The 13,637-nt window shown below is 38.5% G+C and overlaps 1 protein-coding gene across 35 annotated transcripts in view; it reads right to left on the reverse strand.

Annotated features, from left to right (window-relative positions):
* The window catches only part of LOC101165834 (ankyrin-3), a 113,422-nt gene that overhangs the window by 74,513 nt on the left and 25,272 nt on the right, over window positions 1-13,637 (reverse strand). For 12 of the 35 annotated variants that reach the window (XM_023963669.1, XM_023963666.1, XM_023963662.1 and 9 more), the window contains exon 1: window positions 3,337-3,811. The exons of 2 other annotated variants lie outside the window; for them this stretch is intronic. In XM_023963669.1, coding sequence (XP_023819437.1) covers window positions 3,337-3,459 — 123 coding nt within the window. In that variant the 5' untranslated portion in view covers window positions 3,460-3,811. Of the gene's footprint in view, window positions 1-3,336; window positions 3,834-13,637 lie in introns of those variants that run through there. 21 more of the 35 variants (XM_023963644.1, XM_023963663.1, XM_023963650.1 and 18 more) reach the window with 11 other exon arrangements.

The raw sequence follows: 13,637 nt of genomic DNA on the forward strand, positions 1-13,637 counted from the left end.
AAGTAAAAACAGTTATCATGCAACACAATCATCAAATCAGGCAAGAGATGTGAAATTAGTTGTCAGCACTGTAGGAAATACGTGGCCCAAATACACCTTATGACAGAACCGATAGGTTCTGTACCAATGTACATCCTTTGTACCAGAACATAGTTTAAAACTGGGACACAGCAGGACACACTGCGTTTTGCTTTGCTCTCTCTGTGGGAATCCACTGGGGGTTCCTAGCTCCAGATAATGTCACCAGAACTTATTCAACTATGGAAATGTATAGGATTGGGGGTTTCCCATAAAAAAAATGACCAAATCATGTGCAATTTTTGTTTAATTGATTCCAAGGCTTAAGTAGAAACAGACAGAGATTAATTAAAGATTTTTGGCAGATTTTCAAAGGTTTGGTCACTTGTTCCTCATTGGTTAACAATGAGGAACAAGCAGAGACGCACAAAAAATGCTAGGCATCTCCCTCCTATAATAACCAGGACTCCAAGAAACCAAAATTGAAATGTCTTGTGTGAAATAAAAAGAGCAAATCTCAAACTAAAGTCTCAATGATGTTGATTTCTTTCCACTTTTAACTAATCAAAGCATATTGCATAGCTGTAGAGCTCTGCCATCATGCAGGAAGGAGATACATTTTCTAAAAATCTAGGAACAACAGACTATAAAACAGATTTATTACCCATGGACCATCAGGCTCCTAAGTAAAGAATCTCAAACACTGTAACATTAGTATATTTATGCATATGCTGTACATGTTTTTGCACTGCTTTTATTTTTTTATTGTTATTTTAACCTTATTCTTATGTTTCCAGATGCACCACGTAATGATGCCTGCCCTTCTATTCTATTCTATTTCCATAGTTTCTGTTTTTTGTTTTGGGGGGGTGGTATTATATAGAGGACCCCAACAAAGCAAGGTTTAGAACAAAAATCCAGTGTCTTGAATGGCTGATGATTCCAGGCGTCACCATTAAACAGAACAATTGCTTAAGGACAAAGAAAGAGCAGCTGGTGAACACTTGACCCTTTTTGATCCATAAGCAAGCAGGAAAGTGGGCCTGAAGATTCAGCATTTTAACCAAAAGGTGAGTAGATTCTTTAGTTCTCCAATAATTAAAGAAAAAATGATTACTGTCAAAATAAAAAAAATTAAAAAAAAGATCTTGAGTTTTTAGATGCTACTTTTATGCCAAAATAGAATCAATATCTTACAAACGCCAAAAAGCATAAAACGTATCGGTCATTGTGAAACTTTCTTTCACTTATTTAATTGTAACAACTGATTAATGAGCTAAGTTACAGCTTTTGCTTGATACATGATATTTGCTTGACTCATCTGAAAAACAAAAGCAGCAGATGAAAGACATAAACGCTGTAAAATTCTAGGTTCAGGAAATTGTGCTCACAAATGACCTGTTTAATGTGAGAAATACTACAGTCAAACCTCTGCAACATTCAGTATCCAGACAGTGTTTCAGTGTGCATTAAGCCATACAAACATACTAAAACACAATTAACACATAAAGGCAAAAGGAAGTATGGTTCTAACTAGAATATTTAACTGTAATATAGTCGATCACCAACCTGCTTGATGACTAATGCAACTCTGAATTTTCAAGTGTTCTCTACAGAACGATGTACCTGGTCTGTCCTCTAAATATAGTATTTGTAGGGGCTGGGAAAGGAGTGAGTCAAAGAGGTTTGCTTTACAATTTACACCAAGGCAACTTTTTGAGTTTGCTAGAGCAGCAGCTGTGTATTAACAGTCATGTTTTAGTGGTATATTGAGGGAAAAAAACATCCCCCAAAGAGGGTATTTATGTTATTTAATGTTTAAATGGTTGGTTTTGTCATGTGAATTTGTGATTTAGACCCTGCTCAGTCAGTTTGTATTATTGGACACGGATAGAACTGGATGGCCAATAAGTAAGGACATTCAAAAATACGATTCAAAACCCCTAAAGAGACTTTTTTTATGTGGACTTTAATACCAATTCACAGATTGCATCAAGCGTTAAGGCAAAATGAACTTTTTCTTGGTTGTATTTATCAATGTAAGGTAGGAACAAGGGTCAAGCAACAGACCTTCCTGATAAAATAGTGAAGAAATGTGGTGGAACTCAGCGATCAAGATTAGTGGTTTGGCTCAGATAGACTAAAAAGAAGGCAGCTAAAAGTTTTTTTCTTTCAAAAGATGCTGCACACATTCAATCAATACAACCATCTCATGTTTATCTTTATCTCTGTTTGCACGAAACACGACTCTTCAATAGAACTAACTTTCATCTCGCTCAGACAGAAAGAAAGTCCCACATTCTCAAAAACGTGTGTCTCAAAAACTGTAGAGATTCCTGGAAGAAGAGAGCAGTCCTTAAACTCGCTGACCTTTTGACTCCTGGTTTCTGAAAGATTTGGCTATGAGAGCTCCTCTTGTTTAGGCTGAGGTCAAATAACATTGGCAGCAGCATAATTCAAAACCAAGCTCCCATGGCACAAAGAACACTAAAAGTCATGGTTATGAATTGGTTTTTTACAGTCTTTCCACATCAATAACCCCACAGCCTTGCATTATTTTGGAAAATTACGTTAAATAAGCTTTAACGGTGGAGTTTGACAAAGTGGAGGAGCTTACAGTAAAGATATGGGGAAAAGTAGGGAGACACACGTGCATTTCAGTTCCTCTTCCATCAAGTGAAAAGCTTTGTCATCAATAAATTAGATGTGTATGCATTATACATGGCTGTCTTTGCATCCCAGCAGACACATGACCACACAAATCTTTAGAAAAAAAAAAAACTCTTAAAACCACGAAAAAGTCACAAGTATGGGATCTTATATATATTCCAAATGTTACCTCATCCTAATTTTGATTTAAAGGCCGATTGATTTCTAGACACTATTTAAGAAAACTCAAACCACTTATAGACTTTGCAGAAAGGGGGAAATAATGCAGAATGTTTATCTGGAAACAAGCAGGTTAGGTCAAAATGTACTAACAGGTGACTGGAAATTTGACTTTGAGACATGGTGCATACAATGCAATCAACGCAGACACCCTCAGAGAGCACCCTCATGGTTTTGGCACACAAGGTTAAAAGCATAATTTTAGAAAGACAGCATGACCAGTTTCTATAAAAGTCAGGTTCTGCACATTCTTGTGCAGAAATGTGATGAGTTTAGCTATATTGGCAATGCAAACATCTTCAATAGAGCTTCAATAGAGCTTTTTGGACAAACACACACATTTGCAGAGTGTCACGCTCCAGTGATGCCAGCAGAGCAGATGAAGCCGCCAGCCAGCCTAACCAGTCCCCCCCAGCCCTCGTCTGTTACCTTTCTCTTTTGTTCCCGGGACGTTGCTCTCCTGCTCTTCCTCCGCTTCTCCTTCTCGTCCTCTATTGCATTCACATCCACTTCCCCCCGATTCTTCTTCAATTGGGAGGCCGCGTGAGCCATGATAGGTTGTAAAAAATGGAATTGAAGAAGCACCACACACTACACACGCGTGTCTCACCTGAAATCCCAGAGAAGTTCAGGGGCTGGAATTGACAAAACCGGGATCTCAGAGGAAAAAATCGGGGTAGAAAAGGAAAGGGGGGGAAAGGGAAGAAAAATGCCCTCCTTGAAAAGGAGAATGGAGAAGAGTAGGTGCTTTAAAATAAGTAAGTATAAATATCCTGTGCGTCCTCTCTTTAGGTTGTTGCTCTGCTCTTTCTTTCTCTCTTTAGATTGTTCTCATTTTGTTTTAGAGTGATGAAAGAGAAGAGGCAGGAGCTTTTTCTCATCTCCTCTTCCTCCTCTTCTTCCTCTCATGTCATCCAGTGGCAGTGTGAGAGGAGCGTGTCCAGGATAGGTGAGGACAAACCGGATGGAGAGAGGAGAGACGCGAGCATCACCAGCACAGAGGTGGAGGGAGGAGACAGGGAGAAGGAGGGTGCAAGGGGAGTGGTTTCCACAGTAACAACGCTGCTTTTAGTCCCTTTCAAACAGACTTTTTGCTATCTTGTCTTTTCCTCTGCGCACTGGCCTGGCCAGGAAGACACATGAGGTTAAAGCCCTGGTGAGGATCTGCGAGTGCATGAATGAAGGAAAGAAAAGGTGGAGGGGAGCAACAGTAGAATGAGTGTGTGTGTTTTGCATGTGTGTCGGCTGTCTCATACACATGTGGACACTACCAGCTGGAGATGGCCAAGTCACTGGATGGGGACAGTGGGAAATGTGCAGGAGGAAAAGACAGAAGGTTGGAGAAGTTCGCACACTCAAACATACCAATATGCGCACCAACACAACTGCAGACGGATTGCTCAGGTTGTGGTCATATTGTATAAACTCACTCCTTCCTAATGACTTAATAATCGAAAACCAATCAAGTGAATGAACAAATGAGTCAAGATGTGATTAAAGATTTAAAGAGATAGATTTATGAATAATTTAAAAACTAACAAATTATAGCCCATTTTTCTAACTTCTCCATCTAGAGCTCCTCAACCCTCACGGGGGACTAACGTCACGATAAGGAGGTCAGAGAAAACCGAAGGATCTTTTGTCTCGCTGAATGTGAATGGAGGATCAGGATAAATTCAAGAAGGATGGACATGAAATGAAGAGACAACAAAAGAAGAGATTTTTGTGACTGAGTTTTTAAGAGGAATGAGTCGAAGGAGAGAAAAAAAAGAAGGTTCTCCTCAGGATGTCCTTCACAACGGTCACGCTCACGTCAGATGTAGCAGCGTGCTAACAGATGGAGCACGCACCAGCCATCTTTACGTGTTTCTTCCTCTACTTGCCTGCGTGTCAGAAACACCTACAAGCATTGGTGGGTCCTCTCAGTACGGAGAGGCTGCCTCATCACATGCCTGTCTGCTTTCCTGAAAACCCACAGTTTTTGTTCACACACTAAAAAATGTAGTGGGGGCATATGGAGGGAAGCAAAGAAAAAAAAAAGAAAAAGAAAAGCAGAGAACAGCCCTCCTGGGAGAGATGACAGGTTTATCCCGTGGACACCAGTCATGTAACGATATGAGCGTGAAATTTTCTTTTCTCTCCCCCCTGAATCCATTCATCCTCCCTGCTTCCCTTTTTTGTCTTTCAACCACAAGCACCAGCTACGAGCAATAAAAAAGGGGGGAGCTAAAGTTGACTTACAGCCCCCATCGTGCATCAGGGGGTGTCACATTATGCCAAATTATCATGCGGTTGCTAGGCGAGAGCCAATGGGCAGGCTTCGGGGAGGACAGGGTGGATGGATAAGGAGCGTGAAGAGGTAAGAAGAGGGATTGTGATGGAGGGAGCTGGGGGTGGGTGCATGTGGGCGCTTGAAGAATATGGGGCACATACACCCATTATGGAAAAATTGCTATTCTGAAAGGAACAAAACACTATTTAGTAAAACAAATAGTTGGATACAACGCAAAAATTATCATCTTGCATAGGTCATAACATTTTATCATGTATTTCCTCATAAAAACCATGTTTTTGTCAAGCAAGGAAATATTAAAAAGCAACAACAAAGTCATTTTTGACAGGTCCTGTGAACAACAGAAGAGGCCAACTATTTGTTTTAGTTCTTTAAAATACAACAGGCACAAATACAGCAAAATTAAGATAAGACAATATAAGAAGAAACTGTCTGAGTAGGAAATATCAGGAAAATGTAAAAATATCTAGGTTTTGATTGTTGCAATTTGTTTGAAAAACTTACAAAAAAACCAACAATGCTAACAGTAATGATAACGCTGACTTCAGTATTAATGCGTGAACATGACATGGACATGTTAATATAAAAATTGATATTGTGCTTTTTCAAACACATTTGATCATTTTTAGAAAAATGTATTTGCCACTGTCCTTGTACAGGTTTACAGTTTTGTGGATGTAGTGTTTCTTTGGTGACTTTTGAAGTATCTGCACAGAAAAAAAGGTAAACAAGTCTACGCTCACACAAAACCTACCGAGTATGCTTTTTGTTTTGTTTTTAAATCCACGTTAAGTGCATGGAGTATTAGGAGAAAAACCGTCCATACTTCTTTTAGACTCTGCTGCCCTCTAGTGGCCTCAAACATTACTGGGAAAACATGAGTAAAACAGCACAACTGCTTCCTTTTTTACAAACGTTATCTATTAGCTGTAAGGTATCAGGACATTTATATTCAGGTAGAAAAACCTATACATTTATATTTTTGTGTTCTTTAAGCTGCTCAAAAAACGTCAAGTGTTTTTATACATAAAGTTTGATTTGAATTTATAACAAATAAATAAATTGAATAATTTCTCCACATATTTAATGCATTTATTTGGATGACTATTTTTTAAATTAAGCCATATATTAGACCATGTTCTAACTGAAGGAAAAAATAAAAGCCAAAAAGAAAAAAAAGCAGGGAACAATCTGCTTGTACTTTAGCTTTGGCATTGTTTTTTGCATTTTTATTTTTTCCCTTGTAAAAACAGGTGCTCCCTTTACACATTTACGCACTGTTACACACCATCCGTCTTTTTTACTACCCCCCTAAGATCCATCATGGTTCTCCACTGTCTCTTCTAGATTATTTTAATTTCTCCCCTCCGGATAAGAAACGTGTGCCGTAACCCATTTAGCTCCCAATAACCTACCTAAATATGTGTCACGACCGAGGAGTCCCCTTAAAATCAGACCAAAATGTCCTTGCATGTTTTCCCCACTGAGGGGCAGACAGGGGTTTTTATTGGAGAAGGTGAGTGCAAACACACATGCATGCACACATCCAGGCTTTGAGGTGGACTTCTAATGGTTGATTGATTGTTAGGGGAGCTTTGTCCTTTCAACGTGGACCAGAACATTGCTGAGCATTACATTTTGTAAATATAAAAATTGAAACGTGTTGCTCTTGTACTGTCCTTCTACCTCCTGATGCTTGACTTTATTTCCAGCTAAAGAAAAATAAAATCACTTTTGTTTCTGGGTTTTATATGCTAAATTAAGGAAAGTTAGGAGGAGGAATGGTTTGATGGATATTGGATCAATAGGTGTCAAGGAGTTAAAAAAAAAGAATGATTGGATATTCGATCATATCTAGGGGATAAAAACATTTCTGTAGGAATTTACATCCATATAGTTCTTTAAAGTAATTTTTTTAAAGGGGGAACTATACTTTGTGTACAGCTAAAATATGTCACCACCTCAAAAATAAAAGAAGATTACATGGAACAATAGGTCACAACTCCTTTGAAAAAGGGGTCAACAGTTTGAAAAAAATAATGGCGCAGTTGTATAAAATGAAAAATAAAAAATTATAAAACTCTGTAAAAACACTGTTTGTGCCAAAGTTCCACCACAATCATGACGTGCAGCAAGTCTTGTTGAACAAAACTATGTTGGCATAAAGCGAGGAACGAAACTTTTCAGATCAACATCTTAACCCAATTACAATGAATTTAATTGCGATATTCAAGTAAGAGAAAGAGCAAACAGCCTGCCTTGGATGGAACATTTCCAGTAACCAATGGGCAGTTCTACTGTATGTTGCTTGAAACAAGTGTTAGTGTGATTGTGACGGCTTTTCACTGGGGGGAAGTGAACCCCTCTCTTCCTAACGCAGAAATGAAAGGAGAAGAATAAACAATTTCACGGTCGGTTGGGAACAGTAATACTCGGCCTTGCACAATCTCATCCACTGTGTTTCTATTCAGTGGCTTCTTCATGTCAGCATACAGCACTGCAGTTCGTCATTTCACCATGGTGTGATGTAACTAAGTAGCTGTGAAAGGACTCGGTATGCTTTTTTTGTTATTTGTAGACAAATCCTAACTGCAGGTTAGAAAGACTTTTAATATTTAGAAGGCAACTAGTTTCTGTACTTCTTTCTTTAGGACTGTTGTATTGTTTCATACATTTCTAGGAAATTAATTGTTTAACATGAGATTTACTTTAGATTTTGGAGCAGAAACAGGTATATTTGCCATAGTAATCTTTATATAAAAATTGTTTTTTTTTATTTATTTGGTTTCAAATTGTAGTCTTGTCTGGTAAGTGTTTGTTAATATTAAATACACGTTTAACTTTTTTCAGATGGTAAGAATATTGAATTGTTAGATTCTAATGGAATTATTTTGCGACATCAGTACGTGAGTTGTTCATCTAACTGACAGATCTGTTGCTTATGACTCATCTTGCGGTCAATGTATTCTAATTAGTTAGTATATAGCCAGACTTGGAAGACACACACACAAAACACATAATTTCTGGATTTAAAGACTGAATTGATTTAGTCAAAAGCCACATTGACGGAGAGCTGAGGACCACCAACCTCAACCTTTGCAGTAACAATTCCCTTGGGTATTTTAGTTAATGGATATATCTAAATATCCCCTCTGGGACTCTTCTTCTCTGGCATTTATCCTTTCAACTTCATGTGACAGGGCAGCATGGCAGCTGAGGTTTTAGAGACAGTGGTTGTGTTTTAGAGTTTCAAGAATTTTGGGTCAAAATCCAACCTTTGGAGGCATTGTAAACCCTCCACAAAAGTAAAAATGGTGACAAAAAACAAAATCTTGGTAAGACTGACTAGGACAAAAACAAAAAACTTTTCAAATTAAAACTGGAATTGGGGTAACTAAAATGCAGGGTAAAATAATTTAAAGTACAACTGAAAGAAAGTCAAAAAATAATCCAAGCTAAATGTCTCAACATCAAAACTTTTTTTAACAAAATACAAGAAAAACTGAAAGAATTAAACTATAGGATCAACAAAGTATGAAAGCAAAGTAAATAAAAGGGGATTTAAAGTTACAAAAACACAAATTGTATTGACCGAATTCTAGTAAACCTTTCCAACCAACCTGTAATTGCCTTTTATAGCAGTGGCAACACAAATCATATGGGAGTACAGTTTTAACACTCCTTCAGTGTTTTCTTGGCTTTGTGTGCAGGACTGGGAAATCGCACATAACTTACGGGAGTTAGAAAATTATTCTTTTGATGTTTTTTTTCCACAAAAAATAAGTCAAACTGATTTTTAGGGAGTACTTTGTGTGCTATGTTCTGTGATTTGGACTATGATCAAAGGCAAGCACAGTGGCTTCCTCCCAGGCGAAGCGGCAGAAGCCACCAGCACCATATGTGTATGCCCATCAGTGGGTCTACATACCATATGCCTAAAAGTGCTGATGTAATTCTCTCTGTATGCTAATCATCTCTCTGCTTTGCCATGGAAGTGTTATTGAGAACATTGCCGAACTATATCAATAGACACATTTGAGGGGCCTATGTGTGGAGCTAATGGTTCTTGTGTTTTGCCCAATTGCCTTGTGAATTGAAAAGTATGGAGCCGTGTGAGGTTCTGTGTCCGTTCCGGGAATCCGTTACTGTAAATGTAGGAGCTGGACGTTTGTGCTACCTTGTTGCACACTCTAAATGCTGGGCAGTGGAAGATCAGTGTCAAGTTTCCTTGTCATGTCGGGATTGCAGAGATGTGCCAAGAAGCACCAGCTCAGGGAGTAGTGCTCACTCCAGCGCAGCATGCCAGAACCATATCAAAGTATCATCACACACCCCCACATGCATAAACATACAAAACGGCGACCTTCAAAGGACTGTCAGACCCATCAAATTGAAAGGTTTGTGTGTGGAAACTGCAACCTGAAAACTTTTGTCTGCTCTTCTCTGCAAGCAAAGACAGGGAGAAAAATAGAGGGAAAAATCACAGCAGATTCACTTTACCATGTCTCCACTGAGGTAAAGTGTTTGGCAGGTAAAAGGTTGGAAGAGAAACAATAAGATCTTTGAATTAAAATAAAATTGAGCAGTGTATATAAAATGTTAGCAGAGGAGATGATAACTGCACTCAGCAGAACATGACTTGCTGCAAATAGAAAAACTCTGCAGAACTCTGACAGAAAAACAGGAATTTATCAGTTAAATCCAGTGGCGGAGCGTGCATTACACACCTGGGCCTTCAGTAGTGCTACGTCTGAATCTCTCAACCCCTCGTTAACCATTTTTATGCTTCTAAATGAACTGAATAAACAAAACAGTAAACAAATCTTGCAATGCAACTACAGCCAGCACAAAACATTGAAAACAATCACATTCATTTGGAACATTATTTATTGTGATATTTATCATTTCATTCATCAAAGTATCAGATTATTTAAAGACAAAATCCATCCTCCTCTCTTTTTTCAAAAACAGTTTGATCACCCTGTCTGGTAGATTATTACACTTCAGCTCTGGTCAAAAAGTCATTTTCTATTCCATCAAGGCCAGTGCTGAGAGCCGAGTCTGTCCAGTTGTTTCTGCGTAGGTTTGAATTTGCTTTAGAGCCGAAAATGTCCACTCGACAGAAGCAGTGGACACGGGAATGGTCAGCGCCAAAGACACATATCTGTACGGCTGCTTATGGTCTCACTCAGATTTTTCTGATGAAGGAAGTCTAGGAGTTTAGAAGGTGATTTTCCTATGAAACCCTCCATGGAGTGCATTACAGCCTGCTCTGTTTTAACTGAGACTGATCAAAAAGTGCTCCATGGATCTGTGTCAAACTGGGTAAGGCTGCATGTGATTTCCGGAAAAAAAAAGCCTGTGACTTCCTGAAACTTCTGTCCAATCAGAGGGTCTGAATTCCGTGACGTTGCCTAAGCCTGCTAGAAGGCCCTGCTGACACATCCTCAAAATCTGATTGGTTGAAAGAAATGAATGACCAACACTGATTTCGCATCCCAGGACCATAGGAACGGAGAGTGAAGGCCCTTACCCTGCCTGGCAACAAATGACAGCTGAAATGCGATTGGTTAAATAGTTTAATTGGAAAATAGGTCTGTCTGGAAGCAGCATGACCATCATAAAGACAATAAAAGAGATTGGACAGACTATTTGGAATGATTTAATGAGTATGCATGGACAAAATATAATTGACACATGATTTTGATATTTTATAGGCCTTCAGGGCTTGAATGCCCTGACGGCCGACCACTGGTTAAATCCAACTTAAAGTGTTAGTTTAAAGTGCCACTACAATTGTCTTTTGATGTACAGTATTGTAAAAGCAATCCCAGTTTAAAATGATTATGCAGTTTTTAGCAAAAAATTGCATCGCCTTTCCAAGACATAAAAAACATAAGACATAATGTTTAAGACATTTCTGCAAAGCGGCAGTAGTTCATTAGAAATTTGCCTCTGATTTTTGGTGGGATCATTAGTGATGAAAGCCTGCCCTTTTTTTACACTCTTTCCCACTAGCTTACAGCCCCTACACACGGCCAAGCTAACATTAGGGCTGCAACAAAAACAGTAAGCAATATTGGAGCTATCTAGGTGTACAGCTAGAAGCCAGATACCAGCTCTGACGAGGAAAACAAAGACGTACATGGATCTAGTTGTCTATAAGTGGATGCATCCGAATGGAGTGGTTTGAATAAAGAGAGAGTAAAGAATAGAATTTTAGGCTTAAGTTTCTTTGTATGTATCCTCCGTCATGAGAAAAATGCCACATGAAAATGTTAAAAACATTGATTTTTTATCAAAGTGGGTCTTTAGGAAAATCTAGATGAAGTTACTTTAATAAAACAAGGCAACACGACATAAAAGAAATGAATAACACAAATAGATATAGGTACAACTAAGGCAGCTATTCATTCACATGCATTATTTTAATTATAGAATCTTGTAATTGTTAAAAAACAAACCTATAAACTCATATCTTTAGATTATAGGATTCATTGTTGTAAGATTCCAGTCTGCAAAAATGGCAAAAAAGGGGTAGCAGTGTGACAGGAATACTAGATTATTGATTTCCTCACATGTAATGATGCTATAGACACGCTACAAGACACACAGCTTTTCTCTATTTATATTAGCAAGAGAAGCCGAACGCAGCTGTAATGTTTAAAACATTTCTACAACATTTTTACGATAAAATAACAGAATTTTGTAGCAACAACAACGTGTGACTATAGAAAGGAACCATTGTGACACAATTTCAACTTTTTATCATTTCAATTTCTCATAACACTAGAATACAAACTGTAGTAAAGTAAAACCCTTGGATCTATTTTTAAGGATATACTATCAGATATTACATCTGTTACTTTATTTCTGCTAAATCAGGTTGATAAAAAAAATTGTTGTAACATTATACAATAAGCCACACACACATGAATTCATGCGTGTGTGTGCGTGTGTGTGTGCGTGCGTCCTCGCTTGCGTGTGTGTGTGTGTGTGTGTAGGTCTGTTCATGTTGAAGGGTGAGAGAAAGATGATGAGATTGGATACATGAGACTACGACATATGTACAGGATGTATGTGCTCACACGCGTAGTTTGCTGCCTTGCTGATACTCTGCAAACACAGTTATCTGATTTTCATGTAATCTAAACTTTAGGGAACTTTGTCAGTAACCTTTTCTGTGATGTCCAGTCACAGATACAACACCAGACAGCTTTTTGTTGACCTTTTGGCAACACGATACAAAAAAAATGAAATGAGCTAAGTGAAGTTGTGCCTATTTTCCATTACTGAGAATCATCTGTCTGAATGGCAAACGTCTCTTTGGCTGACAGTCAGCCTGTCCTTTCCAGTGACTGAAAATGAAGCCTGCATGTGATCAAACTTCCAAGCTGTTACTGTTTCTGGGCCACAGGTTAGCAAAGGAAAGAGAGAGCTAAATTACAGTCTCAGGTTTTTGGTCTCAATCACACCCTTGATGTGTTTATTTAGTGAAGGACTTGGAAAACCTGAGGGTAGTGAACTGGGCAGGGTAAATTGAGGTACTTTAAATGTCAAGTCAACTTGTTGGAAGTGCACATTCAGTTTATTCAAACTTGCACATCAGCTGTTGTTTAAAATATTGTAAATTTACACAAATAATTTTCTTTCAAGGTAGAGATTTTCAATAAATTTGAAATATCGCTGCCCCAGCTAGAATTCAGATTTAGAATTTTAAAAGTACATTGGTTTATTTATTTTTTTGTTCAGAGGATTTTCTACTCAAAGAAAAGACAGCTGTAGTGGAGAGGGAGAGCAGTCAATATCTGATCAGAGGTTTGCAGTTTTGGTTCCCACCCCAAGTGTCCTTGGGCAAGACACTGAACCCCACATTGCTCCTGGTGGTTATAGGCTGGCACCAGAGCTGCCATCAGTGGGTGAATGTGTGTGTGAATGGGCCAGTGACTTTAAAGCACTTTGGTCCTTCTAAGAAGGTAGTAAAGCGCTGTATGATTATATGCCATTTACAATTTTGACATTTACATAAATATGCTCTTTGACATAGATTGGCTCAGAAATGTTCACCAACATATTATTTAACATCGCTAATCTGTGCAATAGACGTTTATTTTAGAGGTCTGAGATGCAAACTAAAAACACGTCTACCGATGATTAGGGGACAACTATTACATGAAGCACACTCAGCTCCTAAAGCAAACTCGCTTTATCCTGTTGTAACTGCATGAATAGACAGAAAAACTTACATCAGACCTCCTGGTTGCTCTGCAGACCTCTGGGCAGTTAGAGTTGGAACACTCTCCAAGCACTTTGTAGCAATAACCATGTGGTAAATCCAGCTTTATACCAAACCTTGTTCAGAAAGAAGTCCTCTGAGGAACAGATCAAGTACATAAATCCTTCCAGCTGCTGTGTTGACCAGAAAACACAAACTGCA

Source organism: Oryzias latipes, chromosome 15 (assembly GCF_002234675.1).
Source record: "Oryzias latipes chromosome 15, ASM223467v1".
Taxonomy (NCBI): domain Eukaryota; kingdom Metazoa; phylum Chordata; class Actinopteri; order Beloniformes; family Adrianichthyidae; genus Oryzias; species Oryzias latipes.